Source organism: Anabrus simplex, chromosome 3, assembly GCF_040414725.1.
Source record: "Anabrus simplex isolate iqAnaSimp1 chromosome 3, ASM4041472v1, whole genome shotgun sequence".
NCBI classification, from domain to species: Eukaryota; Metazoa; Arthropoda; class Insecta; order Orthoptera; family Tettigoniidae; genus Anabrus; species Anabrus simplex.
In genome coordinates this window covers 133,319,042-133,335,996 of record NC_090267.1, presented here as the reverse complement: position 1 = coordinate 133,335,996, position 16,955 = coordinate 133,319,042, and the positions used below count along the sequence as shown (strand labels likewise).

At 36.9% G+C, this 16,955-nt stretch overlaps 1 protein-coding gene across 1 annotated transcript in view; it reads right to left on the bottom strand.

Annotated features, from left to right (window-relative positions):
- The window catches only part of LOC136866067 (myosin light chain kinase, smooth muscle), a 230,549-nt gene that overhangs the window by 52,460 nt on the left and 161,134 nt on the right, over nucleotides 1–16,955 (bottom strand). The window contains exon 4 of the mRNA XM_067142712.2: nucleotides 5,377–5,580. Coding sequence (XP_066998813.1) covers nucleotides 5,377–5,580 — 204 coding nt within the window. The remainder of the gene's footprint in view (nucleotides 1–5,376; nucleotides 5,581–16,955) is intronic.

Sequence of the window (16,955 nt, the reverse complement as noted above, 5' to 3'; positions counted from 1 at the left end):
AATATTAAAAAGAAAGATCCACAAGACAGCAGTCAGAACAGCTATGATTTATGGAACAGAAACTTGACTGATGACTAGAAAATTTGCTGATAAATGGATTTGATGGAAATAAGAATGTTGAAATTTAGTTGGACATACAAGACTGAAAAAAGTAAGAAACAACATAGTGAGAGGAAGGCTGAAAATGTTTGAAAATTTGGAGAAGGTGGGCTCAAAAGAAGGGACCAGGAATATATAGGAAGAAGAGTGTTGGAAAGGAGTAGAGAGGATCCCAGAAGATGATAAATAGACAGCATTCAAAAAAACATGAATCTTCACAGACCTGTGGAGGAAATGGTACATGACAGATCCTTATGGTAGAATAAAATCTGTATCAGCCACCCCGTCTAGCGAGGCTAATTATGCTGAAGGAGAAGAAGACTTCAATTACATTTTGTATTTGCGCTGATAGTTCATATTGGCACAAATGACCTTCATAATCTGTCAACACCTAGTAACATAATGGCCAAAACTGATAGGCTTATTACTGCGATAAGAAGGAGGTTTCCAGCGGCAAAGCTTTGTCTCAGTGGCGTTTTATATCGGCATGACTGGTTATGCAGAAATGGGGATGTCCTTTTTGTCAATGCTAATAGTTGGCTTAGAGGTAGTGATTTAGGAAAAGATGGGCTACATCTTAACAGAAAAGGAACCTCTAAGTTTGGTAAACTTCTCAATAGAATATCTAGTAGAATGCTCTCAGGAAACTAATTAAGAAAATGAGGGGAGATGCTAATCCTAATGGCAAAAACTTGAGTGATACAGAAAATGATTTAGAAACTATAAATATCAGGAATATAATACAAAATGTAGATAGGGAATCATTTCACAGAGGTCAGATACACAACACTAAGAAAGCACCAAAGACATCATTAAAAAGGTTAGTTGAACACTTTAGAGGATACTATCAAAATTTTATATAGACTTTGAAGCAAACTAACTGAACTTAGAATTTCTTCATGTTTAACTGACTATGACTTCATGATATTAACTGAAACAAACGTAAATGATAAAATTAGTGATGAGGAACGCAGACTTGAAACATATTCAATTTTCAGATGTGATAGGTTCTTCTTTAATGAGTATGAAGGTATCACATCTGAAAATTGAATATGTTTCAAGTCTGAGTATGAAGGACCAGGCGAGTTGGCCGTGCGCGTAGAGGTGCGCGGCTGTGAGCTTGCATCCGGGAGATAGTAGGTTCGAATCCCACTATCGGCAGCCCTGAAAATGATTTTCCGTGGTTTCCCATTTTCACACCAGGCAAATGCTGGGGCTGTACCTTAATTAAGGCCATGGCCGCTTCCTTCCAACTCCTAGGCCTTTCCTATCCCATCGTTGCCATAAGACCTATCTGCGTCGGTGCGATGTAAAGCCCCTAGAAAAAAAAAATGAGTATGAAGGCATCCCATGAGGGGGTAATGATCTGTATTAGCAAGAGGTTTAAACCTACTCTGATACCGTTCATTAACACAGTTGAACAGTTGTTTGCGCCCCTGACTTTTAACACCACAAAATCATTGGTGCTGTATACATTCCACCCAAATCTCCTGTCCAAAAATATTTCGAACATTGCAGTGCTGTTGAAAAAATTATGTCAAATCTCGACAACCATTTATTGCTCATTGTTGGTGACTACAATCTACCACATCTTAATTGGATAGTAAATAAGAAACATCTTCTGGCCTTATGTCAGTAGGTAACCACGCTGTGCAGTCCAGTTTAGTTTTAGACACTTTTTCTTATCTCTGTTTAAATCAGTTTAATGCTATCCCAAATTTTCTGAATCACTTTCTTGATTTGGTTTTCAGTAACTCCAGTTCCATTGAAGTAAAATCTAGTAATGAAAACATTGTCCCCCTCGATAGACACCACCCAGCATTAGAGATTTCTTTACATAGGTATACAATGAGGTATACAATTCCTTGCCTGCTGATAGTTTTTATTTTGACTTTTTAAATAGTGATTATAATGGACTAAATTATTACCTGTCATAGTTCAGCTGGAAGGTGATGTTTCAAAATGTATCAATTGATAAAGCAGTAGAAACCTTCTATTCAGTAGGTACTTCATTATGGCATGGAACTTTACATCCCTATACAGAATTTTAAGACTCCCAAATTCCCAAAGTGGTTTAATCATAAATTGAAGTCACTGATTATTGAAAAGAAGAAAGCACACAAGCAATACAAAATATCAGGTCTCAATAGTGATTATCAGCATTTCTCGAAATTAAGAAATGGATGCAAGTCTGAATCTAAATCTTGCTATACAATGTATGTGAACTGTGAACAAAGTATTACTTCCAGTCCATGGAAATTCTGGCAATATCTAAGTTCTAAAAGGTCATGTATTAATATTCATTCAATAATGCATCTTAATGAGGTTACAGCAGATACTGGAGAAAATATTGTCAATCATTTTGCTAACCACTTTTCATCTGTTTATTCTTCTTATCAGAATAGTAATAGTATTTCATATGATTATCCTTTCTCTGTCGATGTATCAGTTATAAACATTAGTAAGGCAGAAATTTACAACAAACTGATATCTCTGGAATTAAAGAAAACTGTAGTATCTGATGGTGTTTCACCTTACCTGCTCAAGTATTGCTCATTTAATTTATGTGAAGCACTCTTTTATCTCTTCAACTTATCATTAAAACAAGACCTTTTTCCAATGGAATGGAAGAAAGGATTTGTTAGTCCAGTTTTCAAAAATGGTGATAAAACTGACATAAAACAATACAGACCAGTTATAATTTCTTCTCATATTTCCAAAATTTTTGACTCAATAATTCTTGACAAGATCACACCTCTCTTCAGAAACATCATCATTGATGAGCAACATGGATTCTTTTCAGGACAGTCAACCTGTAGCAATCTTCTTTTATTCTATCAGTTCCTCTTGGATGCAATAGAGAACCACTCTCAAGTGGACTGCATTTATACAGACTTCTCAAAAGCTTTTGACACTGTCGACTATGATATCTTGCTGCAAAAACTAACAGGCTACGGAATTAATGGGCCTCTCCTCTCATGGTTTGAATTGGATCTTAAAAATCGCCTACAGATTGTTAAAATAAGTAATCATTTTTCTGCGCCTATTATTGTTACCAGTGGAGTTCCTCAAGGGTCTCACCTTGCACCCTTACTTTTTACTCTCCACATAAATGACATAAAAAATATACTTAAGAATTCTGAATTGCTTTTGTTTGCTGATGATGCAAAATATTTTATGTAAATTAATTGTCCACTTGATTGTTTAAAACTTCAAGAAGGTTTACATCATCTGTTAAAGTACTGTATTCAAAATGGGTTGAAACTTAATCATGAGAAATGTAAAATAATATTGTTTTTTAAAAACAAGAAGAAAATATCATTTCAGTACAAATTTAGTAATAACAACATTCTAACTCCTGTTTCACAAGTTAATGACCTTGGTGTTTTATTCAGTTATAACCTATCGTTTAATGAACATATTGAAAATATTTGTAAGAAAGCATTTCAAAGATTGGGTTGCATTACTAGATATTCTAGAGAATTTTCAAACTTAGCTACCTATCGATTGCTGTATGTGTCTATGGTATGCTCTATACTAGAATACTGTACACCTGTTTGGAACCCTTCTCATCAGATCTCTATCCATAGATTAGATTCAGCACAACATAAATTTCTTCGTTTATATTCATTTAGAGCAGGATTCTCATATGATTATTTTGATTATACAGTCCTACAACAGTCCTTAAATCTGCATCTGTCGGACGGCCGTGAATTATTGGATACACTCTTCATTCTTAAATTGCTTCATTCCTTGGTGAATTGTCCACAACTCCTTGCAAAAATTAACGTACATGTACCAGACAGACGCACAAGGTTCAAGAATACATTGTCTACAAATTGGCTTAGAACTAACTACACATTCAATGGGCCAATTAAATAAATGTCAAGATCTCTAAACAAAGTGGATATTGATATATTTAACTGTTCATTGTCAAAATTTAGAAATCACTTACATAATCTCCAGAATTGACTATTACTTTCCTGTGCTTACTTGTAATATAACCTGTGTATATATCTGTACATATTTTTCTACTTATACTCCATTGAACTTTCTTTTTAGTGTGTTTTGTTTTGTTTATTCTTCTCTATTGTTGTGTAAAATGGTATTACCGTTAAGAAATTATTATTATTATTATTATTATTATTATTATTATTATTATTATTATTATTATTATTATTATTATTATTATTATTATTACAGCTGAATTATAGTGGTCATGTAAGACCATTTAGGTAATGAATTTTTTCAACATGTTTTTGAGAAAGTTTAGACAGTGCTTACTAAAAGATATCAGTTATTTGTTGAAATTAAAGAGATTAGAAGGAGAATTACAATTGTAAGATCAAATATTCTTCTTATATAAGCATCACAGACAATGGGGGTGTGTTAGCTCAGTGCCTTAGCTGCTGGCTTCCCACCCAGAAGGCTAAGTTCGAACCCCGGTCAATCCTGGGTTGAGGTGTTTATCTCAAAAATCAGATGGCATCATGAAGAGCATCCAGCCTTAAAATCTAACCCAAAACTAAAATGAGTGGGGGCGGAGGGCTCCAGTGATCCCAGAAATATGTACTATAGATACTCAGTGGTTTGATCCTAGTATGACCATGACTTCATTTATGATTAAAAAGATGCCCTACAGCATTTTCAGTCACACTTCTAGATCATCCATCTGCTGCAATTGGCTGTATGATTGTATTATCAGCATTCTGGATTCTTGTGATTTGGATCACACGTTCAATCCCAAACAAATTAGCCTGGCTTTTGAAGATGGTAGGAATCTAGAACTTGGCATGTAAAAGAATGAATAAAGTTATTTGTTTTTTATGTCCCACTAACTACTTTTGTTGGTTTTGGAGATGCTGAGTGCCGGAATTTAGTCCTGCAGGATTTTTTTCATGTGCCAGTAAATCTACTGACATGAGGCTGATGTATTTGAACGCCTTCAAATACCACCAGACTGAGCCAGGATCAAACCTGGCAAGTTGGGGTCAGGAGGCCAGCGCCTCAACTGCCTGAGCCAGTCAGCCTGGCACATGTAAAAGATCACCTGGTATATGTCTTAGGTGTTCACTAGAGAAAATTGCAAAATCCACTCAACATTCTAACAAGTCTTCATAAAGTTTTCAGTTTCCTTACAAAGGAAGATCTGCTAATGAGAATAAAATGTTCAAATATTGGTACACAAGGTATGCAGTCAACTCAAAAGACAACGGTGGGCCTCCAAGGTTATAAATATTAAAATTATTAACCACTATACATGAATGCTCTACTTACAGCTCTAACACAACACACATCACTTTGCCATTGTCAAAGGCATCATACAGCTGAATGAGTCTGGGATGTTGTAGCTGCCTCATGATATCCACCTCCCGCTCAACATTGCGCCTGTCTTCACGTTTGGGTGTGGCGACAAACTTGGCGGCCAGCTGTAGTCCTGTTGACTTCTCACAACAGCGGTATACAGTGCCAAATTTGCCCCTGAAACAATGTAAGCATATAAAAAATACTACTAATTACTTTAATCAAATAGCAACTTCAAAGAGATGTGTTTTGTTTAGTGTAGATTTCAACTAATGAAAACATAATCCAAATGTATGTAAACAATTCAAGCCTGACAAGTTTGCTTGCATTGTAAATTTCGTGAGATCGGTAGCAGATAAAATATCCCACCATATTCAGATTATCATGGCACTAAATTGACTGATGAGGTCTGTGTCAAGCATGCCTAGAAGGCTAAGAAGTGTAGCATTGGTGGTGGTGGTGGTGGTGGTATTTGCTGTTTCAAGGCACAAAAGAATAGCTGCAAGATGAAAAAGTCATGCAAACAATTAACCATTGAATGCTACCTGTATTAAACAAAATACATCAGCATTATGCATTAGGAACAATGGACAAATGAAGAGAGCCTTGCTCTTTCTCTGCTCATAGATTCGGTATAAGACCACTCAGAATGACCATAGATCAAAACTGTTGTTCATCATACAGACAATATTTACAAGAGTGTACAAATTTATATTGCATCTAATGTATTTTACATTAAAGAGTGCACTATTATACTGAATCAAGATATGAACATGAACAGGAATACAAAATTGGAAAAACACAATGATTGGTCAGCATTAGAAGGGGGAGCAACAGACAGACGAGACAAGAACAGACATGAAAAAAAATACAAAAGTACAATAAAACATCTTCAAATAGATGGGCTCTCTCTTCATCCATCCCAGTTCTTCAACATCTCAACCCCAGACAAGCTTGTTTCTGCTTCCCTGTTTCATCAGGATGGCATGGTTCAACACATATTGAGGAGCCACCTTGACAGATCCTTAGTCCCTATATGGGAAGTGTAGAATAAGAAGAAAGCTGGGTAAGACAGGAAAAGGGAAGAGACAGATAGATAAAGCTGAATATAGGTGGCAAAAGACAAGGAACACAGAACAAACACAAAAGGAGGAAAAGAACCCAACAGGTTTATATAATTAATGAAAAGGAACAAACAAGTAACAAGTCATATATAGAAAGACAGGGGACATGAATGCATAATAAGATAATGATAATTAATCAATCAATCAATCAATGATCTGCAGATAGGGATTTTGCCCAGGTGGCAGATTCCTTATCAGTTGTTTACCTAGTCTTTTCTTAAATGATTTCAAAGAAGTTGGAAATTTATTGAACAACTCCCTTGGTGAACTTATCTTCTCCCATCATTTATATAATAGGAATCAATCGAGGGATGCTCCACCATTCAGCACTTTATTATTATTAGACTATTATTACTATTATTATTATTTTATTTTTTTTGCTAGTGGCTTTACATCGCACTAACATAGATAGGTCTCATGGCGATGATCGGATAGGAAAGGCCTAGGAGAGGAAGCGGCTATGGCCTTAATTAAGGTACAGCATTTGCCTGGCATGAAAATGGGGAAACCATGGAAAACCATCTTCAGGGCTGCCGACAGTGGGATTCGAACCCACTATCTCCCGGATGCAAGCTCATAGCCACGCACTCCTAACTGCATATTCAACTCGCCCGGTATTTTTAACTTTATTGGCCACATTGGACCACTTTATCTTGAAGGTTGTACTGTTTGATTCTTCTTATCTGCCCAGTACTTCCTCATTCATTCTGAATGCAGTGTTCTTAATTCATCTGAAATCCCTACAGACCTTCTGTGCATCATTTCAGTTGAAAATTTGTGATTCTTAAGAAGGGTGGTAATTTTATTTTTGTTCTCTGCACTGTAATTTCGAGTCCAACTGTTTTGAGATCCTCTTGATACAATGCCCTCCTGTCTTCCTTCCCAGATTTTTCATCACTAGTTTTCGTAAAATCCTGTTTTCTGGTAATTGTAAGATGTGAAAGAAATAAGAGATTCTCTTCTTCTTCATCATGCTGGTAACTGGGTCAATCTCTCAATAGACAGTTTCATTGGGGAGGATTCTCCAGACTCCATAAACCTCGTACTTTTTATTTATACAAGTTCTGATAATTCTTTCTTCTGTTTTGAGGAGCTGCTTTCATTTTTAATTTGGAACAAGGTTTTGCAAGCGTAAGTTGCTTCGCACAAAGTTACAGTTTTTTAGTGTTGGATCCCAGTGTCTGTTGACAAGCATTTTTTGGTATAAGTTGACCAGGTTAGAAATTGTGCTTTTTCCATTTTGTTGGTTCTATTTATCCTTGTTGCTTTCTCGCTTAAGTTGTGCATAATGATTTCTCCATTATAGGACTATGTTCTTTTTTTGATCATTTATGATGACTTCGTTTATGTCAAGGGGTTTCATTGTCATGATCTCAGTACCCTTAAAGGATATTTGTAATGTTGTTTTTAATGCAATTTTCTGGAGACTGGTGATCTGAGCACGGACTTTTTCCATGTCAAAGGCTACGAGAGCTAAATCATCTGAAAATCCTAGGCAGTTTGTCCTTATTGAGGGTTTTGCTCCAATTTTGATTTTAGGTGGGTTTTATTTTTGCCAAATTTTCATGATGTAATCTAGAGCCACATTGAACAGTAGTGGGGATAATCCGTCACCTTGTCTGAGGCCTGTATTTTTATTGCAAAAGCACTTGACATTTCTCCCCTGAACTTTACTTTTGAAATTGTGTTGATTAAAGTTAGTTCAATAATTTTTGTTAATTCAGGATGAAGGCCATATGATCGGAGGATTTTTAAAAGAGTGGGTCTGTGTATACTATCATAAGCCTTTTTGAAATCTATGAATGAAATAAACAGCTGTTTATTTCTGTATTTATAATATTCCGTTATTAGTTTCAGGCTGAGAATTTGGTATGGCCAACTTCTGTATGGACAAAATCCTCCTTGGTATTCTCCAAGTTGTGGTACCTGAATGTTTTTTATACTATTATAAATTATGTGGGAGAAAATTTTGTAAGTGCAGTCCAAAAGGGTTATTCCTCTGTAATTGTCTGGATTAGTTTTCTCTCCTTTTTTGAATAATGGATGGATTATGCCTGAGGTCCAATGTTCTGGGATTTCCTCTGTGATATCCACATTTTGACTAGATGCTGATGTAGATTTATGATTGTTAGTTTCCCTGCGTTTTTCCAGGTTTCTGCGAAGACTAGGTCTTCACCACATGCCTTATAATATTTTAGTTGCCAGAACAAGGATATCTGCATTCGGAGGGCTTCGGCTATGCTCAGTTATGATGTCAGCCAGTTACCCACTGCCAAAGTTAGTAACCTTGACCGCCAGTCTCGCCAAAAGTCTGTACAGTAACACTGTATGTGAGTAGTGTGTGAGTTTCTTTAATATGTGCAAGTGAGTTGCAGTTTTGATTTTATAGTTTCATGGTGCTTTCTATGACTAGTCCTTGTGGTAAATAACCATGTTCTTATGCCAGTGTTATTTTGTGTTTGACTTGAATTGATTTGTCTCGGGTTGCATATAAACATGCCTGGTACAAGGTGTATGGTTGATGTGTGCAATAACAGCTGGGTGAAAACCAGGAAAGATCCCTCCAAAAGTCATATCAAATACTTAGTTTCCCAAAAAATAAGGAACTAAGGAAGAAGTAGATCTAAAGATGTAGGCGTGATGGAAAGTGGAACACAGATTCGTGCTGGGTGTGTTCCGAACAATTTTCTGATAGCGATTTTGAAAGGGATCTAAACGGTGAATTGTTAGGACTTCCTCCCAAACGTGTGCTTAACAAAGATGCTGTTCCCTCTAGAAATTTGGGTGTTTTGCGTAGCATTCATAGAACAAGTGCTACATGATAGATTAAAAAGGAAGGAAAGGAGGGGCAATAAGAAAATGGCTGGTGAATTGTTAAAAGATTCAGAACATAACACGACTATTGCAAGTTCACTACCTCGTCCAGCCACTCCACCTACCCAGGTCTGTTAAGAAATTGAAAGATTGATAAAACAGTTAGATGATGAAAGAAAAACTAACCCTGTCCTTAAACTGAAATTAGAGACAGCGAAAAGCAAATTACATCAAAGCCACGTATTATAAGTAATTTGCGTAAGAAGTTAATTAAATGTAGGTGGTTAATAATTTCTATTCAGAGTATCCATACAAAACCGGCGAACGGTTTGAAAGGAATTTTTACTGAAAATAAAATAAAGGTACTCACAAACCAGCAAACATGCGTTAATTGGACTGATGAAGACATATCGGCGGCTTTCACTTTAAGGTATCTAGGGAAGAAAACTTACATTTATATGAGACAAAAACTGCATTACCCTCTGCCTGGACTTTCAATGCTGGAAAAATGGGCTTCAAACATTGACATGCAAAATGGAAGTGGAATCCTGGAAGATATTCTGCATTTGATGAAGATTGCCGCTGTCTCGTATAAAGACCATGAGAAAATTGCAGTCTTCCAGTTTGATGAAACGCACGTTAAAAGTGCTTTCAAACGTAACCCCCTGAAGGATGAAATTATAGGCCCCAGTTCACAATGCAAGCTGTGATGGTGAGAGGGCTGTTCAAGAATTGGAGGCAAGTAATTTATGCCAATTTCAATAAAAAGATGACAAAACACATACTAGACAGTTTGGTTTCTCATTTTTTGGAAATAGGGCACAAAGTAATGGCATGTGTCTGTGACATGGGCGCAGCAAAGCAAAGCTTGTGGAAAGCTTATGCAATCAATGAAACAAAAACATGGTTTCTGAACCAACGGACATCAGAAAAAAGTGTACTTCTTTGCAGATACCCCTCACCTATTGAAACTAATTAGGAACTGGTGTCTCAACACCGGCTTCGAATTTTCTGATGGTAAAGTTGTCTCAAAGGAATCTGCGGAAGCTCTGGTTAAGAATGACAACCACAAAATTAAAGCATACCACAAAATCTATGTCATTCATCTAAACTGTAGGGGCACAGAAAGGATGAACGTAAGAAAAGATGCAGAATTAATGTCACACAGTGTAGCTACAGCGTTACGTCATTTCAAATTAGGAGATGCAACTGTTGCTGAAAGCACGAGTGAATTCATTGAAACTGTTAATAATTGATATGATCTCATGAATTCCTACAGTCCGGCAATTTCTAAAGTCCCTGGCATAAATGCGTATGGTCTTCAGTTAAAACAACAAGACAAAATTTTAGATAAAATGTGTGGCCTTATTTACAGTATGACCTGCAAGCAGTAAAAAGTTAAGCAAGTGTGAACGAAAGCTATCCTTGTGACTATCTTCTCCTTGAAATATCTGATCTCAGAAATTCAGAATCTAGGAATGAAATACATTTTAACCTACCGATTGAACCAAGATTCACTCGAGAATTTGTTTTCCCGGATCTGTTCTCGAGGAGGATTATACGACCACCCTACACCATTGAATGCTCTTTATCGCCTTTGGATGATTATTCTCAGAAATAATGCTGGCAAAATAGAGAAATACAAGGACACGTGAACAGAAACCTCTGATGAATATCTCTCATCACAAATGCTGAAGAAGTGTAGAATAACATGTTGTGAGTTAGAATATTCTCCTGCTGAAAGCTATTTTAAAGAAGGCAAATATGATACTGTTCCAACATTTGCCAATGAAACTGACACTGAAATGGAGGTCGAAAGTTTGAGTTACATTGCAGGTTGGATGGCTAAAACACATGAAAGCATTCGTCCACACTTATGTTCCCAAACAGACATAGGAGGAACATACGACAGTACATATTGTTCGGGGTCCTCGGTTCGAAGTCTGCCATACAGTGGTCTTACAGAGCCGACAGCTGAGTGGTCACAAACTGTACGAGATATGGAGAAACATTTCTGTTCTTATCACGGACTTACAGTCTGAAAAGGGATGGAAGTAATACGGAACCTAGTTTCTTTAATATGTGCAAGTGATCCTAATTTAAATATTGATCTGGTAGCCACAATTGTGAAAATGAAGACATATGCTCATATACTATTTTTAAACAAACATGAGGAAAAAGTGGAAGCAAAAGTGTCAATATTGTGGAGGTGAAAGTCAAGAAAATAAAGAAAATTAAGAAACTTACTAGTTAAGGTAAGATTCACTTTATCATAATAGAACTGTTTGTTCGTTCTTTTGTTCGCTTGCTTGTCTATTGGTCATATTTAATGCTCAGTTTTGTTTAACTCAGAATACTTTATTGGAGTTCAGTAGAGTAGTGTGGCAACTAAAATCCTGTTGGCCACAACCACGGTCTTGTGACACGATTAGCTCTTGTACTGTACATTATTGTGTTCATTATCTACTATTTACTAAGTCAGTTTGAGCATCTATAGGGGACACACGGGCTAATAATTGTTTGGTTAAAACATATCACAATCACCAAATTCCTTTGGAAAGCACTCCCGCGATGAGAGAGCAGGTATCTGTGTGACGTCACGCTTGAATAGCCAATGACCACAAGCCAGCCGTTGTGGGTAACCTGTTATATAATAACCTTGGGTAGGCCTAATATTTCACCTACTCTTTCTCTGAGTTCCATTTTCTAGAAATTTAGCCACCCTTCAGAGAGTCTTTTGTCGAGTCCAAAACCCTCATTTTTTCAATAGTCTCCCATGATCTACCCTATCGAAAACCTTGGATAGGTTAATAGTGATACAGTCAATTTGACCTCCTGAATCTAAAATATATGCTATATCTTGCTGGTATCCCACAAACTGAGCCTCACTTTAATAACCTTTCAGCATCAGGAGAGGGAGCAACAGAAAGAGGAGCCCAAAGAGAAACATTCTCTACATCTTCACACACACACTTTAATCCCCAAAAGGTAGGCTCTCTTGTCATCAATCACAGTTATTCTACATCCAGTTTTTCTCAGCCTCTGACAAGCTCATTTCTACTACCCAGCCTACCAATTTGAAGATGTGAAGGGGGCATGATTAGCTCAGTTGCTTAACTGCTGCCTTCCTACACAAAAGACTGAGATTTGAATTGCAGTTGATCCTGGGTTGAGATTTCATCTAAAAAATCGTGTAGTATCAGGAAGGGAATCTGGCCTTAAATCCCCAGCCAAAACTAAAATGAGCCTGGGTGGCTCCATTCACCCCAGAAATAACTAGAATAAGCTGAAGAAAGTTTTCTTCTTTTAGTGTATGAAGAAGTGAAAATTGTTTTTTTGTTTTCATGTCTGTACTTTTCTCCTCTTTCTGTTGCTCCCTCTTCTGCTGCTGATTTGTTACTGTGATTATCCTAATCATGGTCCTATTATACATATGACTTGATTTGTTACTTTCCAATACTTATTCTGTGCTGAATCTGTCAACCTAAGGTATATCTGCAAAACAGGATTTATGAAATTATATGTATATAACTTCAAAATCACTATTACTTGGTAATCTCAAAATGATGATCCTTTACATAAAATTACGATTTTGACAATATTGTGTAAAGCAAAAGTGTAGGAAACAGGAAAAGTGTTTGCACCATCTGCATCTGATAAGTGCTGATCTCACACAGCTATGATTCAATACTCTAATTGAAGTCTTGAATGAAGATGTATTTGGATACTTGGTCTTTCACAAGAAACTTTGGCTTTAAACTAACAAATTCATATATTGTTTACAAGGTATTCACATTAGACAATTGAGCTCATAATTGCAAGATACATGAATTTATGAAGAGGAGGAGTGAGAGCCTATAGTGACATCATCACTACCTTCTCACCAAAGTGGCTGTGGTTTGAATACTGATCAATGCACATAGGATTTTTTAAAATAAAATTGACCAGGCGAGTTGGTCGTGCGATTAGAGTCGCTCAGTTGTGAGCTTGCATTCGAGGGATAGTGGGTTCGAATCCCACTGTTGGCAGCCCTGAAGATGGTTTTCTGTGGTTTCTCATTTTCACACCAGGCAAATGCTGGGGCTGTTCCTTAATTAAGACCATGCCTACTTTCTTCCCACTCCTAGTCAATCCCTATCCCACCATCGCCATAAGACCTATCTGTTTCAATGTGACATAAAGCAAACAGCAACAAAAAACAAAACAAAATTCACATCCCTGTGTTTTGAATTCATATAAAGCTGGAGGTCCTGTGACTATGATCACAATATCATCAGTGCATAAAACTACAAGGCATTTTTAACAGTAGAAGTCCGTTATAGCAAGAATTCATAACAGCCAAAAATTTACTTGTTATATCAGGTTGTTGATATATCCCATTTTTCGTAAAAGTTGATGATCTCCCCATTATCATCATTTAACATTTTGCATATCTAATGTCATCTGTAACCTTCAAGAGAGCAGTGGTCGTGGTGTGACCCTTTTTAAAGCCTGACTATAAAGGGTCAAACAAGGGATATTTGTTAAGATTCTTGGTTAGTTACCAAGTTATGTAGTTTGACTAACTGAGAGAACTCCCCAGTACCTGTCATCAAACTTTACATACCGTACCTTTACTCTTTTCACCAGCATAATACACGCTCTGTTACTACACTTGTCATTCCCTTTAGTGGGTCATCTGCCTATAATCACTCATTTGTTGCGACGGGAAGTAGATTATGGAACTCTGTTCCAAATAACATCCACAGCAGTAACTCATTAGAGTCTTTCAAGTCTTCCTACAGAACGTACCTCATAAACCAACAGTGTGAATCTTGATGAGTGAATGATGGCGTGTGTGTATGTGTGTGTGTGATTTAGTTCATTTTTATTAAATTAATTTAAACTTAATGTTCATTAAACATCATGTAGTAGTTTGACAAAAGATATGTACAGTATATTGGTATAATTATCATGTTGCATTTATTTTTAATTTATATTACAAATTAGTTTATTTTAAAATATTTAATATTCTCCATATTTTTTCTGTACAGTGATGTGGTTAAGTATAAAAGAGGACCATGAGTCCTAACTACGCCACTACTAAAGACCAAATAAGTTAATAAATAAAATAAATAATTAAAAGTCGGGGAGAAATCCGGCACAAATTAACATCAGTATGAAACGGCAATTAGTTTGTTCAAAACTTGCGTTTTCGCGAAAGTTATCCACACTACGACTCATTCATTAGTTATTTTTCGAATTACGATACTCCGTAAATGTAGATGTTCAATTTAATTCTGGAAAGGTAGAAACCTAGTATAGACACTTCATCATATAATACATATCTTCGCGAGTAAATATATATACAGTATATGTGTTAACCGTATATGTAGGGTATCATGAAACATATTTCAAGTGCCACTAGAGAAATGAATTTACATTGGAATAGCTATTCCGACATTTAACCAGACGCGGAAAAATATAAACTTTTTCTTTTTTACAATTTGCTTTACGTCGCACCGACACGGATAGGAAAGGGCTAGATGTGGAAGGGAAGCGGCCATGGCCTTATTAAAGGTACAGCCCTAGCATTTGACTGGTGTGAAAATGGGAAACCACAGAAAAACATATTCAAGGCTGCCGACAGTGGGGTTCGAACCCACTATCTCCCGAATGATAGCTACGCAACCTTAACCGCACGGCCAACTCGCTCGGCAAGCATGATGGGTACAATATACCCATCAGCATATTATGCTGTTTACAATGTTCATGGCTAATAACTTCCCTGCTCCCAATCGTTATAACTCCTTTCTATAGAAATGTTACCCAATTGAACATGGTTTGTAAGAAATAGTGTACAAGAAAAGCAGTAAAGTACTTACACAGCATCTTTCTTTTGAATTAATCAGCCACCTTCTCGAATAATACTCGCCATTTACCAACAAACGAGCATAAAACTCAGGTGACAAGGGCTTGTTTTCCTTATTTTTCTTTTCTTTCTTAATCTGTTTACCCTCCAGGGTTGGTTTCCTTGCTCAGACTCAGCAAGGGATCTCATCTCTACCCTCAAGGGCTGTATCCTGAGTCGGGAGGATACAACTGCGGAGGAGGATTACTACCTTGCCTAGGCGGCCTCACTTGTTATGCTGAATAGGGGCCGTGTGGGGGGATGGGAAGCTCGGAAGGGATTGACAAGGAAGAGGCAATTCGCGCCCTCGAAGGGATCAAGCTCCATAGGAGGAAACACTTTTACTATTTCTAATTCATTCTTGAGATTCAACATATTTGGAGGCGATGAACCATAATTTTGTCAGAATTGTTTACGACTTTATACCGGTACTATTAATGTTGCGAACTGTACTCTCAACGTCAACAATGGCTACATCTCGGCATTTGCCTGGAGGAGAAGTGAGAAACCACGGAAAACCACTTCGAGGATGGCTGAGGTGGAATTCGAAACCCCTCTACTCAATTGACCTCCCGAGGCTGAGTGGACCCCGTTCCAGCCCTGGTACAACTTTTAAAAATTTCGTTACAGAGCCGGGAATCGAATTCAGGCCTCCGGGGTTGGCAGCTAATCACACCAACCACTACATCACACAGGCGAACGTTTTCCTTATTTAAGGGAAAATTATAATTATCTGACACTTTGATAAATCCTCTTTCTACTAAAAAAAATCCCTTAAAGCTGTATCAATTTTTGAAGACCAATTTCCTGGATCATTAAGATTATCACTTGAATGGGGAGGGAGAGGTTCTTGTTCGTAGGGTGTGTGAAATGGTAATGTAGATGTTGCACCTAGAAAATCAGAATATACGCGCATTTATAATCAATGGTACTTTCATTCATTAATAGCCGGGTAATCAGTTTTCTCCTAGATATGTATTTTTTATTAAAATACACATTACTACTTTATAAAGACATGGTATCAATGCTTTAACAAAATCTGAAAGACTACTGCAAGCTACAACTACTGTCTAAAATGTAAAATACTGCTACACAAGAGGAAAAATTAAAAAAAACAAAACAAAAAACTAGATACTGAAATGGCCCTACTGTCATAAGAGTCTACTGTTTCCAGAACTAAATCAAATCCATGCAACGTAGCTTTCTCTTTATAATTGAATTCCATTCGTCGATCATTTTCATCAAAATGCTCAATTACATATTTGAAAAATTTATCTCTCTCTCTCTCTCTCTCACAGAGGATTCAATAGTGCACTTTCAGTTGATATCATCGAAGATGCGAAAGCCGCTTTTGTCCTGTTCTGTTTCGTACATGTTTTAATTCGTTTCAGTGCAGAAAACGATTCACAACTTTTGCAGTGGTCACTGGTATCCACGTATCTTAAACGAAACCAGTAGATAAAGCTGCGTCATCGATTTTCCCACTGCTGAAGTCGCTAACATCTTCAATACGCAGTAGCGTAGCCAGGATCGGCCAATGGGGGGGGGTTACAGTTACAAAATTAAGATATAACATAATGAAAGTGCTTGTGCGTGTCTGGTACGCGCATGCATGACTGTCATAAGGATACTGATACAAGAGTGAATTACTGTATGTGATATTCAGATTGCAATACACTACAAAATTCTTACTTTAAAATACAGAACAAGAACAATATGATCGA